The sequence below is a fragment of the Psammomys obesus genome, unplaced genomic scaffold, assembly GCF_907164565.1.
Source record: "Psammomys obesus unplaced genomic scaffold, mPsaObe1.curated_primary_1811, whole genome shotgun sequence".
NCBI classification, from domain to species: Eukaryota; Metazoa; Chordata; class Mammalia; order Rodentia; family Muridae; genus Psammomys; species Psammomys obesus.
This window is the reverse complement of record NW_026596046.1, coordinates 20,228,721-20,245,099: the sequence shown is the minus strand read 5'-3', so window position 1 is coordinate 20,245,099 and position 16,379 is coordinate 20,228,721. Positions and strand designations below refer to the sequence as shown.

The 16,379-nt window shown below is 50.0% G+C and overlaps 1 protein-coding gene across 1 annotated transcript in view; it reads right to left on the bottom strand.

The window, feature by feature from the left end:
• Positions 1-10,787, bottom strand: part of Adamtsl3 (ADAMTS like 3) — a 272,928-nt gene extending 262,141 nt beyond the window's left edge. Inside the window, 4 exon segments of the mRNA XM_055623245.1 lie at positions 9,733-9,818; positions 9,925-10,026; positions 10,222-10,391; positions 10,522-10,787. Coding sequence (XP_055479220.1) covers positions 9,733-9,818; positions 9,925-10,026; positions 10,222-10,391; positions 10,522-10,787 — 624 coding nt within the window.
• Positions 10,788-16,379: the final 5,592 nt, after the last annotated feature.

Sequence of the window (16,379 nt, the reverse complement as noted above, 5' to 3'; positions counted from 1 at the left end):
AAGTGTGAACTCTGGAACTTGTGCAAACCTAGGAGAATTAGCACATGTCTGTAATTGGCTGGAGAGATGGCTCAGAGATTAAGAACGCCAGTTGTTCTTCCAAAGGTCCTGAGTTCATATTCCCAGCAACCACATGGTGGCTCACAACCATCTATAATGAGATCTGGTGTCCTCTTCTGGTGTGTATGGCAGAACACTCTAGAAACAATAAATAAATCTTAAAAAGAATGTACAAACATGTCTGTAATTCAGAGCACCTACAGCAAGGTAGGAGGTGGAGAAGAGGACATTTCCAGGGGCTCTTAGGCCAGCTCACCTACAGAAAACAGAGGACGACAGACAGACTCTGCCACAAGCCAAGTATAAGGCAAAAGCTGTGTGAGAAGTTGTCCTCTAACATCCACTGTAACTCATGACCCCAACTACATGCACAGAGTACACACACAGCACACACACACACATAATACACATGCAAAACAGCAGAGTCCTCCTCTTTCTTTGAGCACAGCGGATCCGGTTCAGATCTGAGGATGATAGAGCTGAGACCAGCAGCTGTAAGGCATGATAGCAGGCCTCTCTGGGGCTGCTAATAAGCTGGTAATGGAGAGAGATTCTTGGGAATAAAGATGCCAAATAGTCAATTGCCAGAAATGCTGGGACAACAACTAGAGCAACCCAGAAACAAGATCGGCCAAAGGAGAAGTGGAATTCAGTCTTACCGAACAGGCCTGCCGTCCCTTTAAGCAGTGTTGTCGTTTATAAAAATGTCCAGGCCAGCAAATGGTGGAGCTGCGCTCCTAAGAGCAGTAGGGGACAGATCACTGCTCAGTGTGAGAGAACCCAGAGGAAGGAAGGAGGGAGGAAGGGAGGAAGGGAGGAAGGCAGGAAGGGAGGAAGGGAGGGAGGGAGGGAGGGAGGGAGGGAGGAAGGAAGGAAGGAAGGAAGGAAGGAAGGAAGGAAGGAAGGAAGGACTCCATGAAGAAACAGTGTGGAGAGAACTATCTCCTCTGATTCAGAGGAGCGTAACTAATTGTCAAATACAATAATTTATAAAAATGTTAAATTTCCAAATACCTTCAGGGTACAAATGAGATTGAGCCTTTTACATTCTAATTCCAAAAATTAAAACATCAGGGCCATATTCTCAGAAGAGGAAACAAATCAGAAATCCATAGCAAGATAACTTAGTTGTTTTGAAACTATTAGGAAATGCTCTCCTTTGCTCTATCCTGTCAGGTGTTTAATTTCTGGTCAATGAAAGTCTCTAAGACACAAAAATTGTTCAGCATGATCTGTGAGGCATAAGAAGTCCTGAGTAAATGAATAACTATGGGAAAAGCAGTTGTTGGGCTGGAGAGATGGCTCGGTGGTTGAGAGCGTGCAGCTCCTCCCCATGAGCGCCCACGATGAGAGGCTCACAACTCCAGTTCCAGGAAATCTGACCCTGTCATCTGGCCTCTGCGAGCACCTGCCTATGCACACAAGGGGGGCACAGAGTAAAAAATAATAATTCAAATGTCAGAGAGATACTTCTCCAGAATAGTCTGTGCCCCTTTTGCTTTGTTGGCAAGTTCTTTCAAACTTTCGGGGAACTGCTTGTTTGTCTGCTTCTCAAGCTAAGAAAAGAAGAAAAACGATGAAAAGTGTGCCCCTGCTAGTTTTATGAGGCTAGTAAAACCTGGAAAATGCAGTGTGAACTACCATCTCTTATGGATTCATGAGCAGCACTTTTCAATAAAATATTTCCAAACCGAATCCAGCTGGACATTAAAAGCACAATACCCCATACCTAAGCACAGCTAATGCCAGGAACACAAGAAAGATTAGAAAACCCATTAATATGATTTCAAGTTTAAAACAACAACAACAACAACAAAGATGCGATTATCTAAACAGCTTTGAAAAACATGATGAACGAGCATGCTGGGAATTCTGGCTTCACACGTCCCTTGCTGGCCACAGGTGATTCTTGTACAGCTAAGCAGCAGCCTGTCAAAATCAGGAGTTGTCCTAGAACTCCTTACCAACTGCTGGTTGCAACACACACATGTGTAAACAGAGAACAGGGTCAGTTAATGAGAACAGTGTGAATAGAGCCCAAAGGCGGGCCATGAGATTAACTGGTTAGGTCATAATCAACAACTTTTTCATGAAATCATTTGGACTGGAATGAGATAGAATGGAAAAGAATAGTAAGTATCCGGGTAAATTACTCATAAAATGGTAGGGTTTTTTTTTTTTTCTGAAACCTTTTAAGTAATATGAAGAGTTATTTATTGAGTCATTGCCTCCCACTGATGATAATGAAAAATCTAACTAAATAGCGCATTTGTTTGGGATGAACAGTGGGGTCACATGTGCAGCAGGAGAAAGAATCACAGCTCCTACCTGTCTTGAATGGAAACGTGTCTATGAAATAAAGCTAATGTAGATCACAAAGTGGCCCTGCCTATACTTTAGTCTACTTTTTCCAAACATGGCAGTGTTGATTTCTGAAAGTCTGGAAAATGCAGTGATTAAATGATGTTCCCTAGCCAGGCAGTGGTGGCACACTCAGGAGGCAGAGGCAGGCAGATCTCTGTGAGATGGAGGCCGGCCTGGTCTACAGAGTGAGTTTCAGGACAGCCAGGGCTATGCAGAGAGAACCCCTGTCTCAAAAAGAGCAACAAAACAAAAACAAAAAACGATGCTCTTTGGAGCTCAGTGAAAATCCCAGCCCCAATAACGATAGTAGACTGTCATCAGAAATGGTCTAATACGTAATTCCTCTCTTTTCCCCCATATACTCAGCATGTCACAGAGGAGCGTGCTGAATTGACCTTGGTCGTATGACTAGTTTGGAGCCCAGGAAGGTGTAGTTTGACACATCTGGAAAGAGGGAACCTCAGATGAGGAATTACCTATATCCAATTGGCCTGTGGCCATATCTGTAAGCCAGTTTTTTGATTGCTAGTTGAGGTAGAAGGACCCAGCCCACTGTTGGGAGGGACCATCCCTGCTGGGGGGTGGGGGGGTGGGAGGGGCGGAGCTGTATAAGAAATATAGCGGAGCCAGCCAGTAAAGAGTGTTTCTCAATGGTCTATGGTTTCCATTCTGGCCTCCAGCTTCTCACCCTGATCTTTCTCAGTGATGGACTACCATTACCTGAAAGCATAAGTTGAATACACATTTTCACACAGGAGTTGCCTTTTGTCAATGTTTTATCACAGGAACAGAAAGAAAACTAGGATAGCAGGTGAGGACACTCCCCTAGTCCCGCCTTTCCCTCTAGTTACGTGAGATGAGCAGAAATGGCATTTGTTAAAGCCTGACAGCCCCAGGTGCATTCCATCATCACCAAGAACTGAACATTCTCTGATTAGCCTCCCTGTCCAAAGAGGAGTGATACTTGAAGACATGCACCATTAGAAGGAGGGAAAGGAGGAGGAGGAAGCAGAGGAGGAGGAAGAGGAGGAGGGGAAGGAGGGGGAGGAAGAAAATAAAGGTGAACTATTAACAAAATCAACTTGCACAGACGTTTCAAAATAGAAACAAAACAAAAACATAGTCAAAGAACAGCATTGTGATTTGGTATGAAATATCCCCTAAGGATCACGTGCTGAACCCTGGGTCGCCGAGGTGGGACATTCTGAAAGTGATGGGATCGTGGGGTCTCTGAGGGTGAGAGTGGGTTAATATAGTGATAGATTGTAATCTGCTGCTGTCACTGGGCATTAGTGCCTCTTCAGCTGGTGGGCCTAACTGCAGGAAGTAGGCCGATGGGGACAGGAATGTGTCCTGAAAGCAAGGATCTTGTTTATCCCGCCCCACCCGGTTTCCTGGTCACCAGAGATGAGCAGCTTCCTCTGCCACACATTCTCACCGCCATGGACATCTGCTTCACCTCAGGCCCAAAGCAATGGAGCCAGCTGACCTCCGACGGGACGCAGTGAGCCAGCACAGCACACGCCTTTCCTCTTTGAAATTGATCTTTTCTCCACGTCCACATTTCTCCCTCATTTGCATCAGTAAAGACCTTATGACAACTCTCCCATCCCACCCTGTTTCTCTCACCCATTCTAGCTTCCAGCAGTGTCCTTCTGTGGCAGACTGCATGGTGTGTGTGTGTGTGTGTGTGTGTGTGTGTGTGTGTGTGTGTGTACACATATGTATTCATGCATGTGAAAGCCAGAGGTCAACCTGGAGTGTAGTTACTCAGGCATTGCTTCCATTTATTCTTTTGAAAAAAGGGGTTTCTCACTGGCTTAGGAATGGCCAAATAGTCTAAGCTGGCCAGCAAGCCCAGACAAGTTCTGCTTGTCTCCCCCACCCCAAAGCTGGGATTGCGGGCATATGCCATCATGCCTGACGTTTTTATGTGGGTTCTGAGGGTTGCTCTCAGGTCTTCGTGCTTGCTGTGTAGAGCAAACAATTTGCCGACTAAGCCATCTCCCCAGCCTATTATCACTTCTTTAAATGAACATGCGTGCTGACCCTCCAAGGTCAGCAGTATGTACGGGCACTCCTGAGAGGTTGGCAGAATTCAGGATGATCACGTTTAGCTTAACCTTTGTCCTCTCCTGGGCTGCTCACACTTCTATCCTGAGTTCTGCCACTGTGGGTTGTTTTGGTTTGGTTTTGCTTTGCTTTGCTTTGTTTTAACTCAGAAACACACAAAGATAAGTTCAAAAGAGAGGACTTGACTAATTTTGTAATTTACTTTCATTAGTACAATAGCTAGTCTTCCTGAATTTAAAAGTACTTTCAGAGGAAAATTCTATTAAGTGTCTAAATGAATGCTTTGAGAACAAATGGGTTTCTGTGAATTTGGCCACAACAATTTATAGCATACATTGGCTGGAGCTGTTCAGCACTGACAAATTCCAGGAAGTAATTGCATAAAATACTTGGAGAGGAAATCGCTTTATGCTTCCATGCTATTTATGGAAATTAGCATCTTTGTAAAAATAAACCGAGAGTGATCACAATCGTAAACCCTGAAATGTGGTCTCCGTGATGCTAGGCTTGTGCTTCCAGACCGTTAGTGACACAGTGGAAGAACACTGCTCATTTCGCTCCTGTTATAAAACAACTACATGTAATTGTGGTTTTCTTCCCCTTGTATTTTTAATCTTTGCTTTCTCTCAGAAGCGTCCTGTGTACAGCTCAGATATGATGAAGTGCAGTTTGTGGAGAAAACTTTCTTGTCGTTCCATTTTCCTCCCGAAGACAATGCACATCCCTCTTTCGGGGCCTCAGCTGTCTCTGATCCCCATCACGCTTCTGTACTGAGTTCTTCATTCCCATCAGCCCCTCCAACCTAGTCCTTCGAAGTGAACCAAACGTTTTCCAAGATCAAGGTGAAACTTTGCGCTCCTTGCCCTAATCCTAACACAAAACCTGAAAGAACCTTCAGTGTTTCTATTTTTCTCTATTCCTCTTAATCCCTCACCAAGTTCTGTCCCCATCAAGGTGGTTCTAAAGGGTCCCTGCCTGCATTTGCAACTTTTTGGCAATTAAGCCTCCCACCGCTTCTGCAATGCAGGACTCAGCATTACCAGGTGGCACTCGTGCCTGGAACCTCCTAACGGTATCTGTTCCCATGAGTCCCCAGCAGCACAACAGTCCTGATAGTGCTTCCTGCCACCTGGTCCAGGCTGCAAAGACTCTGTGCTTAGTTCTTAGGATGCTCTTCAGGCTCCTCCTCACATTCGCCACAAACCGTCCCCATCCATCTTTGCCTCCTAACCCTTGCTTGCCATGTTTCTACTCTTCAAATGCGTGGTGTCTCTGGAAACCCAGCAGAGAAGACAGAGTCAAGAGGCATTTCTGAGCTGGCAACTCATGACTAAGTGAGTACAGGGCAAAGACAACAGGGGAGACATTTGAATATCCAGGGTATTCAATGGCTAGTTGATGGTGAACCAAGAAGATAGAGATAAGATAAGAATATGAGTACAAATGTGGATATCTGGGGCTGAGGAGACTGCTCAGTTCCTGTGCAGTCATGAGGATCTGCCTTCAGGTCCTTAGCACCCATGAAAAAATGGGTCATAGCAGTATGTTCTTATAACCCCATTCCTGGAATGTGGTAAGGGGGGGGGCTGTGGGAAGTGTAAAATTTGCATACAGGATGAGTGTAGGTTTTCTGCTCAGGTTCCATCGAAATCATCACAGGGACAAGTTTACACAGAAAGTACATTCATGACATAAAATGTGGAGTAGCGGGGAAACTACGAGAACCAAAGCAGAACGGAGAGGAGGAAAGCCATGAAGAAAACCAAGTGTCTGGTGAAGCACATTCCACAAAGAAAGAATGACTCTAGAGAAATGGCCAAACAGCGAGCAAGGGTGTGAGCTGCATAAGGTGTTCCTACATGCGGTGAATAGTCAGGCAGATGCAATGGTCCATGTCTGTGACCCTAAAGCTGTGGAGGAAGTGCAGACATGTGGATCCGTGGAAGTCACTGGTCACCCAGTTGACCAGTCAGACGTCTCTGAGTTCAGTAAAAGGTTGTCTCAAAAGAAGAGTGATAGTGGAAGATATCCAGTGTCAAAATCTGGCACACACACACACACACACACATGCACACACACACACACACGCACACACACAGCACCTACACAGAGAAGGGGGGTGTTGGAGGTTGGGCAAATAATAATAAATATTATATAGCCCAACACTTTTTTTATTTACTGCAACAGGGGAGAGAAAGAGAGAGAACAAAACATATATATGTATACATATATGCATAAACATATATAAATATATATATAATTGTATTAGAAATCTGAAATGAGTTTTGTGAACTAAACTCCAGGTTCACCAGGGCCAGTAATACTTCTGAAGACTCTATGGGAGAATCCACTCTTTGTCTCTCCCATCTTCTAGAAGTTTCCAGCATCTCTTAGCTCCTGGCTACATTACTCTTTCAGTTTCCATGGCAACATCTTCTACTTCCTCTGCCTCTCCTTCACCCTGAGTTCCACTTATGAGAAGCTCTGGGAAAACCTCCCCAAGTTCAACATCCTTACTTGCACGGAGAATCACTGGCTTCTGGGAATTAGGGTGTAGACATATTTGGGAGTCATTATTCGGGCCTCCGCACTTCCCAGAGGTGCCTACACTTTAGTTAGACCCCGTGGCCCCTTCAAAATCATAACAATCAAAACAGTAGAAACTCAGAGGGGTGGAAGAGCAACTGTTGTCTTCAGCAGGAAAATCAGACTCCAAGGGAAGAGCCAAAGCAACAGCAAGCTTCCAGGGACCAGTTGGCAAGAAGGGAGGCCTTTCCTACTGCCTGAGTGAGAGGAAGGAGCCTTCAGCTTCACCAGGTCAAACCCTGTGCCTGTAACAATAACTCGCAACCAGCAATTGTAAGAGTCTCTGTATTCCATGATGTAATAAGGAGAATCTCATTTTCATTAATTAGCTGGAATACCGCATACTTCTTAAAGCTCAGACTCTCACATCCGTTAGTCTTCTACCAACTACCTTGCAGCATACTTGGGAGGTAAGGGGAGAGAGACTGAGGGGCACCTTAAGCCCCATCCCAACCTTAAAATCATGACACTGATGGAAAACCTCTTACAGGGCTCAAGTGGGCCCGGGGGAAATACCAGAGACAGCCCTGTCCACTTCTGCAAGAACCTCCCTTGAGAAGATAGCCCCTACACCTAGAGTAGTTTGCGACTTTCGGCCTCCGCTCATGTCTCTTGAGCGCCCCCTACAGCTCCATAGTAGAATATGCAGGCACACAGCTATCCTCGAACCTTGAACAAGCCCAGCAATACAGTTAATATTAATTACCCACGTTCTTGCTTTCTTTCCCTGTTCTCCACTTCCCGGTGCATTGCCTCGTGCGGACAACTCTGCGAGGTGGGCACTGTTGGAAGTCCTTCTCTGCAAGTGCAGAAATAGACGCGATGCACAGATGTGTGACCCAGTCATAGATAGAGTGGCGGTACTGGGTGATGGACCTCCTGTCCATCAGCGGGTGGCCTGGATGACTGAGACAGCACCCATGAATCCTGTCTTCTGCAGCACCCTTCCATGTGCGCTACCGTGAGGCATGGAAACAGCAGCACCACAGGCACACAGATATGGAAAACTCCAAAGAGGCCACTGAGTGATTCAAGCTGGGCAAATACAGCCTTCGGGCAGCAGACTCAAGGCACACAGAGGTGGCAGAGAGGGTAGAGAGCAAAGGGAAATACTCCGCCTTGGAGGCTCAGCCCCATCTGACCAGGAAGGAACATTCCTTGTATCCTATTTCAGATCCCTTGATGAGATGGAAAAGTAGTAAAACCACCTTGCATTAACAACGACAAAATACCATGCTGTCCAGAGAAACTCTAAAGCATGCTCCCCCAAACCAAAACTTTTGTAAAGACTTATTTTATTTTAAAGTATGTGTATTTCTGTATGTGTCTATGGGTTGGGTGTGTGCACATGACTGTAGTTTCCTGTGGAAGCCAGAAGAGGGTGTCAGATCCTCAGGAGATGGCTGTTACCCTGGCGCAGGGAACTGAACTCAATTCTCTGCAAGAGCTGCAAGAGCTCTCCACCTCTGAGCTCGTAACCTCCATCCCCTTAGCCTTTGTTCTAACAAAATGTTTCCATTAAAATATGGTTACAGAGGAGCACTGTAAACCGGGATGAAGGGGATGATGTCCCTCACTAATCAGTTGTGTTTGAGCCACAGAATTGATGGGGTACTGAGAAAGGCTTAGAGGCAGTAAATCCAAGAGAATACCTCAAGAGGCAAGAGCCCCTGTTTCATTTACCGGGAGTATAGATTTTCATCCAGGCCTGCATGCTTGTTTAACAAACTTAAGCCTTTAAGTACTAGGCTGTCTGCTAAGACCATGAGGGCTCACAGACCTCAGCCAGAAAGTGAAACCCTCAGGGAAGTGTTGTCTTGTTCTAAGTCACATAAGACCTTGCACGGGATTAGCAGCCACCCTCAGGACACGGCATTAGCCGAAATGTTCCCTGCATTTTTAGGTCAGGGCCCACACACTTCTTGGCTGAATCCGGCTGCAAACATATTTGTCTTGATTTCACTTTGTTATGAAGCAGAGGGCTGGAGAAGAAATCTGGATGCCGCAGCTATCTTGAAACATAAGAAGACCCAGCAATCCTGGGCTTGAGTTCCCACTTAGCAATGACAAGCTGGTGTCAAGCAGAGACTGTTCTTAGTGGAGAGACATCTAGTTTCCACCTCGTCACCATCTCTGTCACTCCCTGTTGTCTCTTCTCCCCCTTGAGTTTGACCAGTAGATGAGGTAAGAGTGCAAGCTGTGCGCTCAGCTTCTCAGGCTGGGTGGAAGAAACAAGAACCCAGAGAAGCCGTTCTCAACCTATGAGTCGCGACTGGTCAACAGGCCCTTTCACAGGGGTTGCCTCAGACCTCCAGGAAACACAGGCATTTACCTTACCATTCGTAACAGCAGCAAAGTTACAGTGGTGAAGGAACAGCAAAACTAACATTATGATGGGGGGGGAGTCGCGCAGGAGGAAGTGTATCAAAGAGTTGGAGTGTTAAGAAGGTCGAGAACCACTGGTCTAGAGAGAGAACTGCAGGATAGTGAGATAGTTAACAGGTGAACCCAGAACACTTATTTAGTGGCTCAGCTAGTGTAGGAACCAGACTCCTCCTGGCCTCTAACCTGTGACCTCTCCTGGGCTCAGGCAGACAGCCACTCTGGTCAGAATAGGTAGAGGTAGGGTTCACCCAAGCCCCAAGTCACCAGGGCTACACGGGTCCACGGTGGCGTTAACTCCCCGCTGGAGATCCAGGCCTTTGACTTACGGAAGAAGCCAGCCACAACAGCATCTGCGGAAGAGTCCCTGGTGCAGTGTTAGCACGGGTCCTACGCCAGCTTACCTGGGCTAGAGTAATGTTCCTATGCAAAAAAGACTCTCACCTCCCGTTCTATTACCTGCAGGAGACCAGACAGCGTAAGGAGCGTCCGTGTCACCAGCCACCAGGGTCCCGTCCAGAAAGCCATAGGGTCCAACATCGAAGGAGTCTCCCTCACAGCCTACAAAAAGAAAAAGAAACCGCCTAGTTTTCCAACCGGCTCTGGCTCCAGAGGCGGACTCTGTGAGCTAAGAAACCAGTCGAGGGGCAGGGACCCTGACGCCCAGGCAATGTCTTGGAAACCTCTGTGTTGGCCCAGAATGGCCTGCTGCTGCGGGATGGAGGCAACGCGAGGCTCCCCTCAGGATGAGCCCACCAAGCCCGGGAGGGGGCAAAACTCCTACCTCCATCTCCGCCCCAGAAGTCGGAACGCCCCTGAGCCAGCCACCTCCCAGCTTGTCTGTCAGCACTAGGGTGTGGCTTCTGGCGTTTGTCCCCAGGAGCCAGCCCACAGCCAAGAGCCAGGGCACCTGCCAGCTTCGACTGCTTGAGGCAAAAACGAGTCTAAAGCCAACTAAACTAGATCAGAGACGGAAGGATCCTGCCTAAGGTCACACAGCAAAACGGAGACGCTAGGACTGGAACACAGATCGGATAGGTTCGAGGCGTTTCTTACCAGACAACTGAGCGCCCCCCCGCCTCCGAGAGGCGCAGTCCTTCAAAGCGCAGTCTCGTCAAGGTGAGGGGGAACTGAGCCCGGGAGGGCGACGGAGACCCCCACCCTCGCCCCAAGCTTATTCCTGTCAGTTTGCAGGGAACTGGGTTTGAGCGGAGACTGGAAAAGCCGAGGTCACACTCAACTCCCGCTTCGCCTCGCGGGCGCCTTGGCGGTGTCGGTGTCCGGGGGCGGGTCGGTGGCTTCTCTCCATCTGGAGAAAGCATTAAGGCCTGGCTTAATGCGATCCGCAAATGTGCTGCTGTTTCCGACCCGAGGCGAGGCGGCGACTCCGGGCCGAAAGGGAGGCGGCCGGGGCCGGCCCCCAGGACCGCGCGCCCCCCGCCGCTGGCTCACACCCTCGGCGCCCGCCACCCCCGCGCCTCCTTCCCCCTGCGCGCGGCTCGCCCCGCTCCTCTGCGCCCCGGGCGCGCGAGCCCCGAGACCAGCCCTCCTCTAGACCTTCCAAGCCCTCCGAGCCGCGATCGCATGGAGAGGGAGAGTGCTCCTCGCTCGCGGAGGACCCGCGGGGGGAGGGTGGTGTCTGCCCAACCCTCCTGGACCCGGCGTCGTGCGCGCCCGTCCTGCCCCGGGGCTGTCTAAGCCCCTCAGGGCCGTGCCACCCGCTTGTAAAAAACCCGCGAGCAACGCAGGACCCCTACGTGCCAGTGGCGTTTGCCCAGACTCACCATCCTCGGAGAGACCTGGCCCCGGACGTTCCCGCACCCAACCCCGGCGCCCGCCGCCACCGCGCCTGTCGGTGCCGCAGGGCTGCGCGCTGAGGGATGGAGGCGGACGGGACACCTGGTGCGGAGCGCGGGAGCCCGACGGTCCCCGACGCCGGCCTCCAGCCCGTGCCGCCGCCGCAGTTAAATGGGGCTGGGACGCGGCCGCCCCGCCTGTCCCGCCCCTCCGGGCGCGCGGAGCGCAGCGCTGGCCCCGGCCCAGGGGCGGAGGGCGCGCGCCGCCACCTGTGCCGCCCGCCCTGCCGGCCGGCGAGTGCCAGCCGCGTCCCCGGAGCTCGTCCAGCCGAGCCCGCCCGGCGTCCTCGGCCGCCTGCCCAGGGGCCCGATGGGGACCCGAGGACGAGCGGGCCACGGGGACCCGCAGCAACCGGGCGGCTCGGAGCGCGCCGGGCCGCCGCGGCCACGGCGAGACTCGGAGAGCTGGAACGCTTCTCCGCCCGCTTCCTGGAAGCCACTCCTCGCCCTGGGCCTGCAGCCAGGCCTGGTGCCAGGAGCCCCGGCTGCCGCCGCCGCCGCCGGCAGCGCGCTGGGGAGAAGCGGCCGCCGCGCCGCGGGCCAGCCAGGGCCAGGGCTAGGATGCCATCTCCTCCCTCCGCCACGGGCCGGCCCTGGGCGCGGCGTCTGCTGAGCCTTACCTCGCAAGGGGCTGTCCGGAGTCCCTGGCTCGTTCTGGGAGCCCAGGGCGCTTGACGGGCACCCATTCAACAGCCCCTGCGGTCCTGGAACTTTTAGCTGATGGGGATCGTGGGTGACCCAGCAGGAGCACCAAACCTGATGATACCTGGAGCTCCTGCTGTGAGGCAGGTTTGGGTGACCCCCAAACTCCAGACCTGTCAGAAAATAAATACAGGACTAGGCTTTGGAATGGAGGTGTCCCAGTCATGAATGGAGGTGGGGTGAGGGTGCCTTGGACGTTTCTGAAGGGAAGACTTGGAGGCCTTGGCTTCATCCCAACAGTAAGAGACAAGGGCCAGGTTGTTCCTTTAAAGGTCTGCACCATTTGGCCTCCAGCCTTAGTTCCCTTAAGTGAAGCTGCGTTGCCAAGTTGTGAGTGTAGCCAGCCTTCCCAAGAGCAGCACTTCCTAGAATTATCTTAATTCCTCAAGGAATAACTCGTCCGTGGTGACCAGGGAGGCCAGGTGTGGAACTGGTACCTACATCTCTCCAGAGTCTGAAACGTTTGCATCCAAGGTTGTTCTCCTGCCTGCTGGGAGGCTGACTCGCTCCAGATTCTGTTACAGCATAGCCAAGAGCTCCCCCAGCCCGCTGCCCTCATCTATTCTGACCTTCCCCGGTCAGGAGAACTCCTCTGGACAGGAAAAGAACCTCAGGGCTGTCCCTCCACTCCAGGGAGGAACGTGGCTGGAATCCTACGGAAATGAGCAGGTGATGAGTGGGAAAAGATTCGGGAGGAACCCAGAAAGGAGGGCAGGGCTAGACTATGACTACCTCACCTACTGTTCACCCTAGTTTAGCTCTGGACAAGGCACTTAGGGATCCATGGGATTATCCTGGAGCTGGTTCCCAGGAGCCGCTGGTCATGTTTTGACAGCTAGTTGGCACACTGCCTTATTCTGTAAACATTTTCCGTGTAAAAGCACCTTGTCCAACACAGGTTCATTTAGTCACACTGAGCTCAGTAGTACCTGTGACTCTCTCAGCAAAGGACTGCTTTCTGGCTGTTCGAATGCACATCACAGCCTCTTGGTCCTCGGAGACACATAGACAACACTGTGCTCAAGGGTTACTTAAAACAATGAAATCAACAGCAAAATGTTCCAAAGAGGACTTCTAGGATAACGGTTTACAGAATAAGAGCTGAACAGACACAGTAAAACAGAGCATTGCTTGTAGTACCTCTGTAGAAGATGCGTACCAATTCACTCGGATTTTTCAATGGTCTTCAGATGTTTTGTGCATTGATTATAGGGTGACAGGCAATGAATCACAAAGTAGGATATTACAGAGGAGAAGGATCCATGGTGCGCACATCTAGGTCAGAGCATCAGTAGAGGACTAGCTGTGAACATTTCAGAACATCCCTAACACACCACGTGGCAGCTTCGATGAGAATGGCCATCACAGGATCATAGGTGTGAGTCCTGTGTCCCCAGTTCATGAACTGTCTGAGGATGAGGAGGCGTGGCCACGTTGAAGGAAGTGTGTCCCCGGGAGTGGGTTTTGAGGTTTCAAAAACTCACAGAAGCCCAGTCTCTCTCTCTCTCTCTCCCCCTCTCTCTCTCTCGCTGATGTCCGCTTATCAGGAGGTAAAGCTCTCAGCTGCAGCTCCAGCACCGTGCCTGCCTGCACTGCCATGCTCCTTGCCATGATGATAACGGACCAACCCGCAGACACTGCTAGCAAACCCACAATTACATGCTTTCCTTTGTAAGAGTTGCCTTGGTCATGGTGTCTTTTCACAGCAATTAAACAGTACCTAGGACACACCAGAATCGATTCTGGGCATTTAGTAGGTATTGCTAATCTAGCCACCAGGACAGCTTATTGGATGGATGTTGGTTAAGGGGATGGATGCGCTTAAGGATAGGAAAGATTTCTTCTGGCTCACGGTTTCGAAAGTATCAGTTTATTGTGGAAGGGAAGACAGGGTGAAACAGAGAGCAGTTCCCATCTTGGTGATCAGAAAGCAGAGAAAGGGAAAGGGACGCGAAACCTGCTAAATAGTCCTCAAAGTCACAGCCTCAGGACCTACCTCCTCCTCCGGGTAGACCCCACTTCCCAGAGTTTCTTCCACCTACCAAGATAGCACCGTGGGTTGAGCAGCAAGCCCCTGGCGCTCGAGCCACATTCAAACCATAGCAAGCTAACGGTTTTTGTGTTCCTGTTTTACAAATGAGACACCAGACGAGAAAGATGTAAGCACCATATGTTCTTAGCAACTAGACTGATTTCTCAAATCACTCACATTCTAAAACTAGCCTCAAAGCATCATGGAACCAATTGGAAAACTCGCATGAATATGCAAGAAGAAATGGAGAATTCAAAGAACTATTGTGTTTGTGACTTGGCAGCTGCATCAAGCTCAGCTCCCCATGTGTGCAACAGAGGAAGGCCTTGAGGATGCCTCTGGAGTTGGGGACATTGCTGGGAATGTTTAAGTGGCTCTGTGCTTAGGCATTAGTGTCTCCACAGAACTTCCTGTCTCATTTTCCTTTAGGCACTTTTGATTCCTGAGCCAGCCTCCAAGAAATACCTCACACTGTAAATGGGGCCACAACAGAGTCCTTATTTCTTCAGGTTCCATCTAGAGTCAGGCTGTCCCTATAAAGAGCTAGCTGAGGGAGAACTCAGGAAAGGAAAGGCCACCCATGCTTTTACAGAAGTTCTACTTCTCTGATCATTCTGGCATGTTGAGCCAGCTCATGTGGGTGGCTGAGGTGCTGTGAATTAGGATAGCAAAGGGTTTTAGAGGACAAACTCCGCCAAGGCTGCCCACACCTCAGAGATGTCCCAGTGTTGTGCTTAATCTTAGTGGTCGACTTGACTGGATTCAGAAGCACCTAGGACTTTATAAAATGTGATATTTCCAGAGATGTTTAGATCCTGATGGGTCTGACCTAATAAAAGCATTAATCCCTTGATGGACTCGTAATACAAGCACTCATAACTGGGGCATTGAAAGGTAGGGGGTAGACTACTTAGAGGAAAGGGTTAATGGGTGGCCTATCTTTGGAGGCTCTATCTTTCCCTGGGCCCTTCCTGTCTACCCTTTTCTTTGCTTCCTGGCTGCTGTGGCATGGTGTGCTCTGTTTTCCCACACCCTTCCCAGCATGACAGAGTGACATCTCTGAGACTACGTGTCAGAATAGTCTTGTCCCTGATTATCTGGTCACAGCTACGTAAAAGGAACTAAGTGTGGGATCCCTGGCATGGCCACTCACTGGCACTCTTTTACTCTGCCCAAGGGCAGACGGTGCCTTCCCTCAGATGCTGCTCTTCCCTCTCAACCTTTAGGGTCAGGGGGAGACTGGAGAGCTTAGGGAACCCTGGGAGAGTCTGGATGACTCTGGATGACCTGATCCATCACTGAGTTCTAAATCAGCCCTCTTCCTCTCTCTCCTAGACTTCTTCCCTTGAGAAGTCACCCTACCTTAGGACAAGGAGATGCATGCTGACTCCCCTGAGTGAGCTGGGCAGTCAAGTTCTGTCCACTGCTTAGATGCCCCTCCTCAGCTTCCTGGCCTCTGCCACCTGTCCCGGGTCTGCTTCTGCCAGCAGGAATGTCCTACATCCCTGCTGCTTCTATCTGGGAAGGTGATGAACTCTTTAGGAGCTGCAGACTCGGGCATCTCACTGGAGGTGGGCAGGTTCGTAGCATCACCACACTTCCCGTGCTTGCTTTGCTTCCTGCCTGCGGACGGACTGCTCCTCCCCCCACGCCAGACCTTCCCAGCCACTGTAGGGTCTACCCCGCTGGAACTGTAAGCCAAAATGAACTCTTTCTAAGTTGTGTTGGTTGTGGCATTTTATCACAGCAACAGAAAAGGAACTGATACTTCCAATGACAAGGCCACTGTGCCAAGCAGAGGTAAAACCTGGGTTTACCTGGAGATCTCCAGATGCTCGACACACCAAAATCTTGGATCATTTGCCAAGGAATGCTTGTAAGCAGGAAGTGGAAGCTGATAGAGTGGAGAGATTACAAACAGCAGAGATCTAAGCCGTTTAAAACTGAAGCCCTACACTGGACATGGAGCTGTAAGATCTGATAACTTGCCTGTGATGTGTGGGGCTTGCTCCGGTCTTTCCTTTTAGCATAGGAATCTACACTCTGTACTGCTGTATGTTGGAAGCTTGTAATGTCTTTTTTACAGGGGGTCACAGTTAAGAGATTTCCTTGAGTCTCAGAAGACACTTTGGACCTTGGAACTGTGTTGAGATTATTCAAGACCATTGGAACCTTTGAAGCTACATTAAATGTATTTTGCATCATGAAATTGCTACGAGCCTATAGGGGGGCCGAGGGGCTGAATGTGGCGATTTCACTGAGAAGCATCCCCCATGGGCTCACATGTCTAGACACTTGGTCCCTGGTTGGTGGCGCTGTTTGGG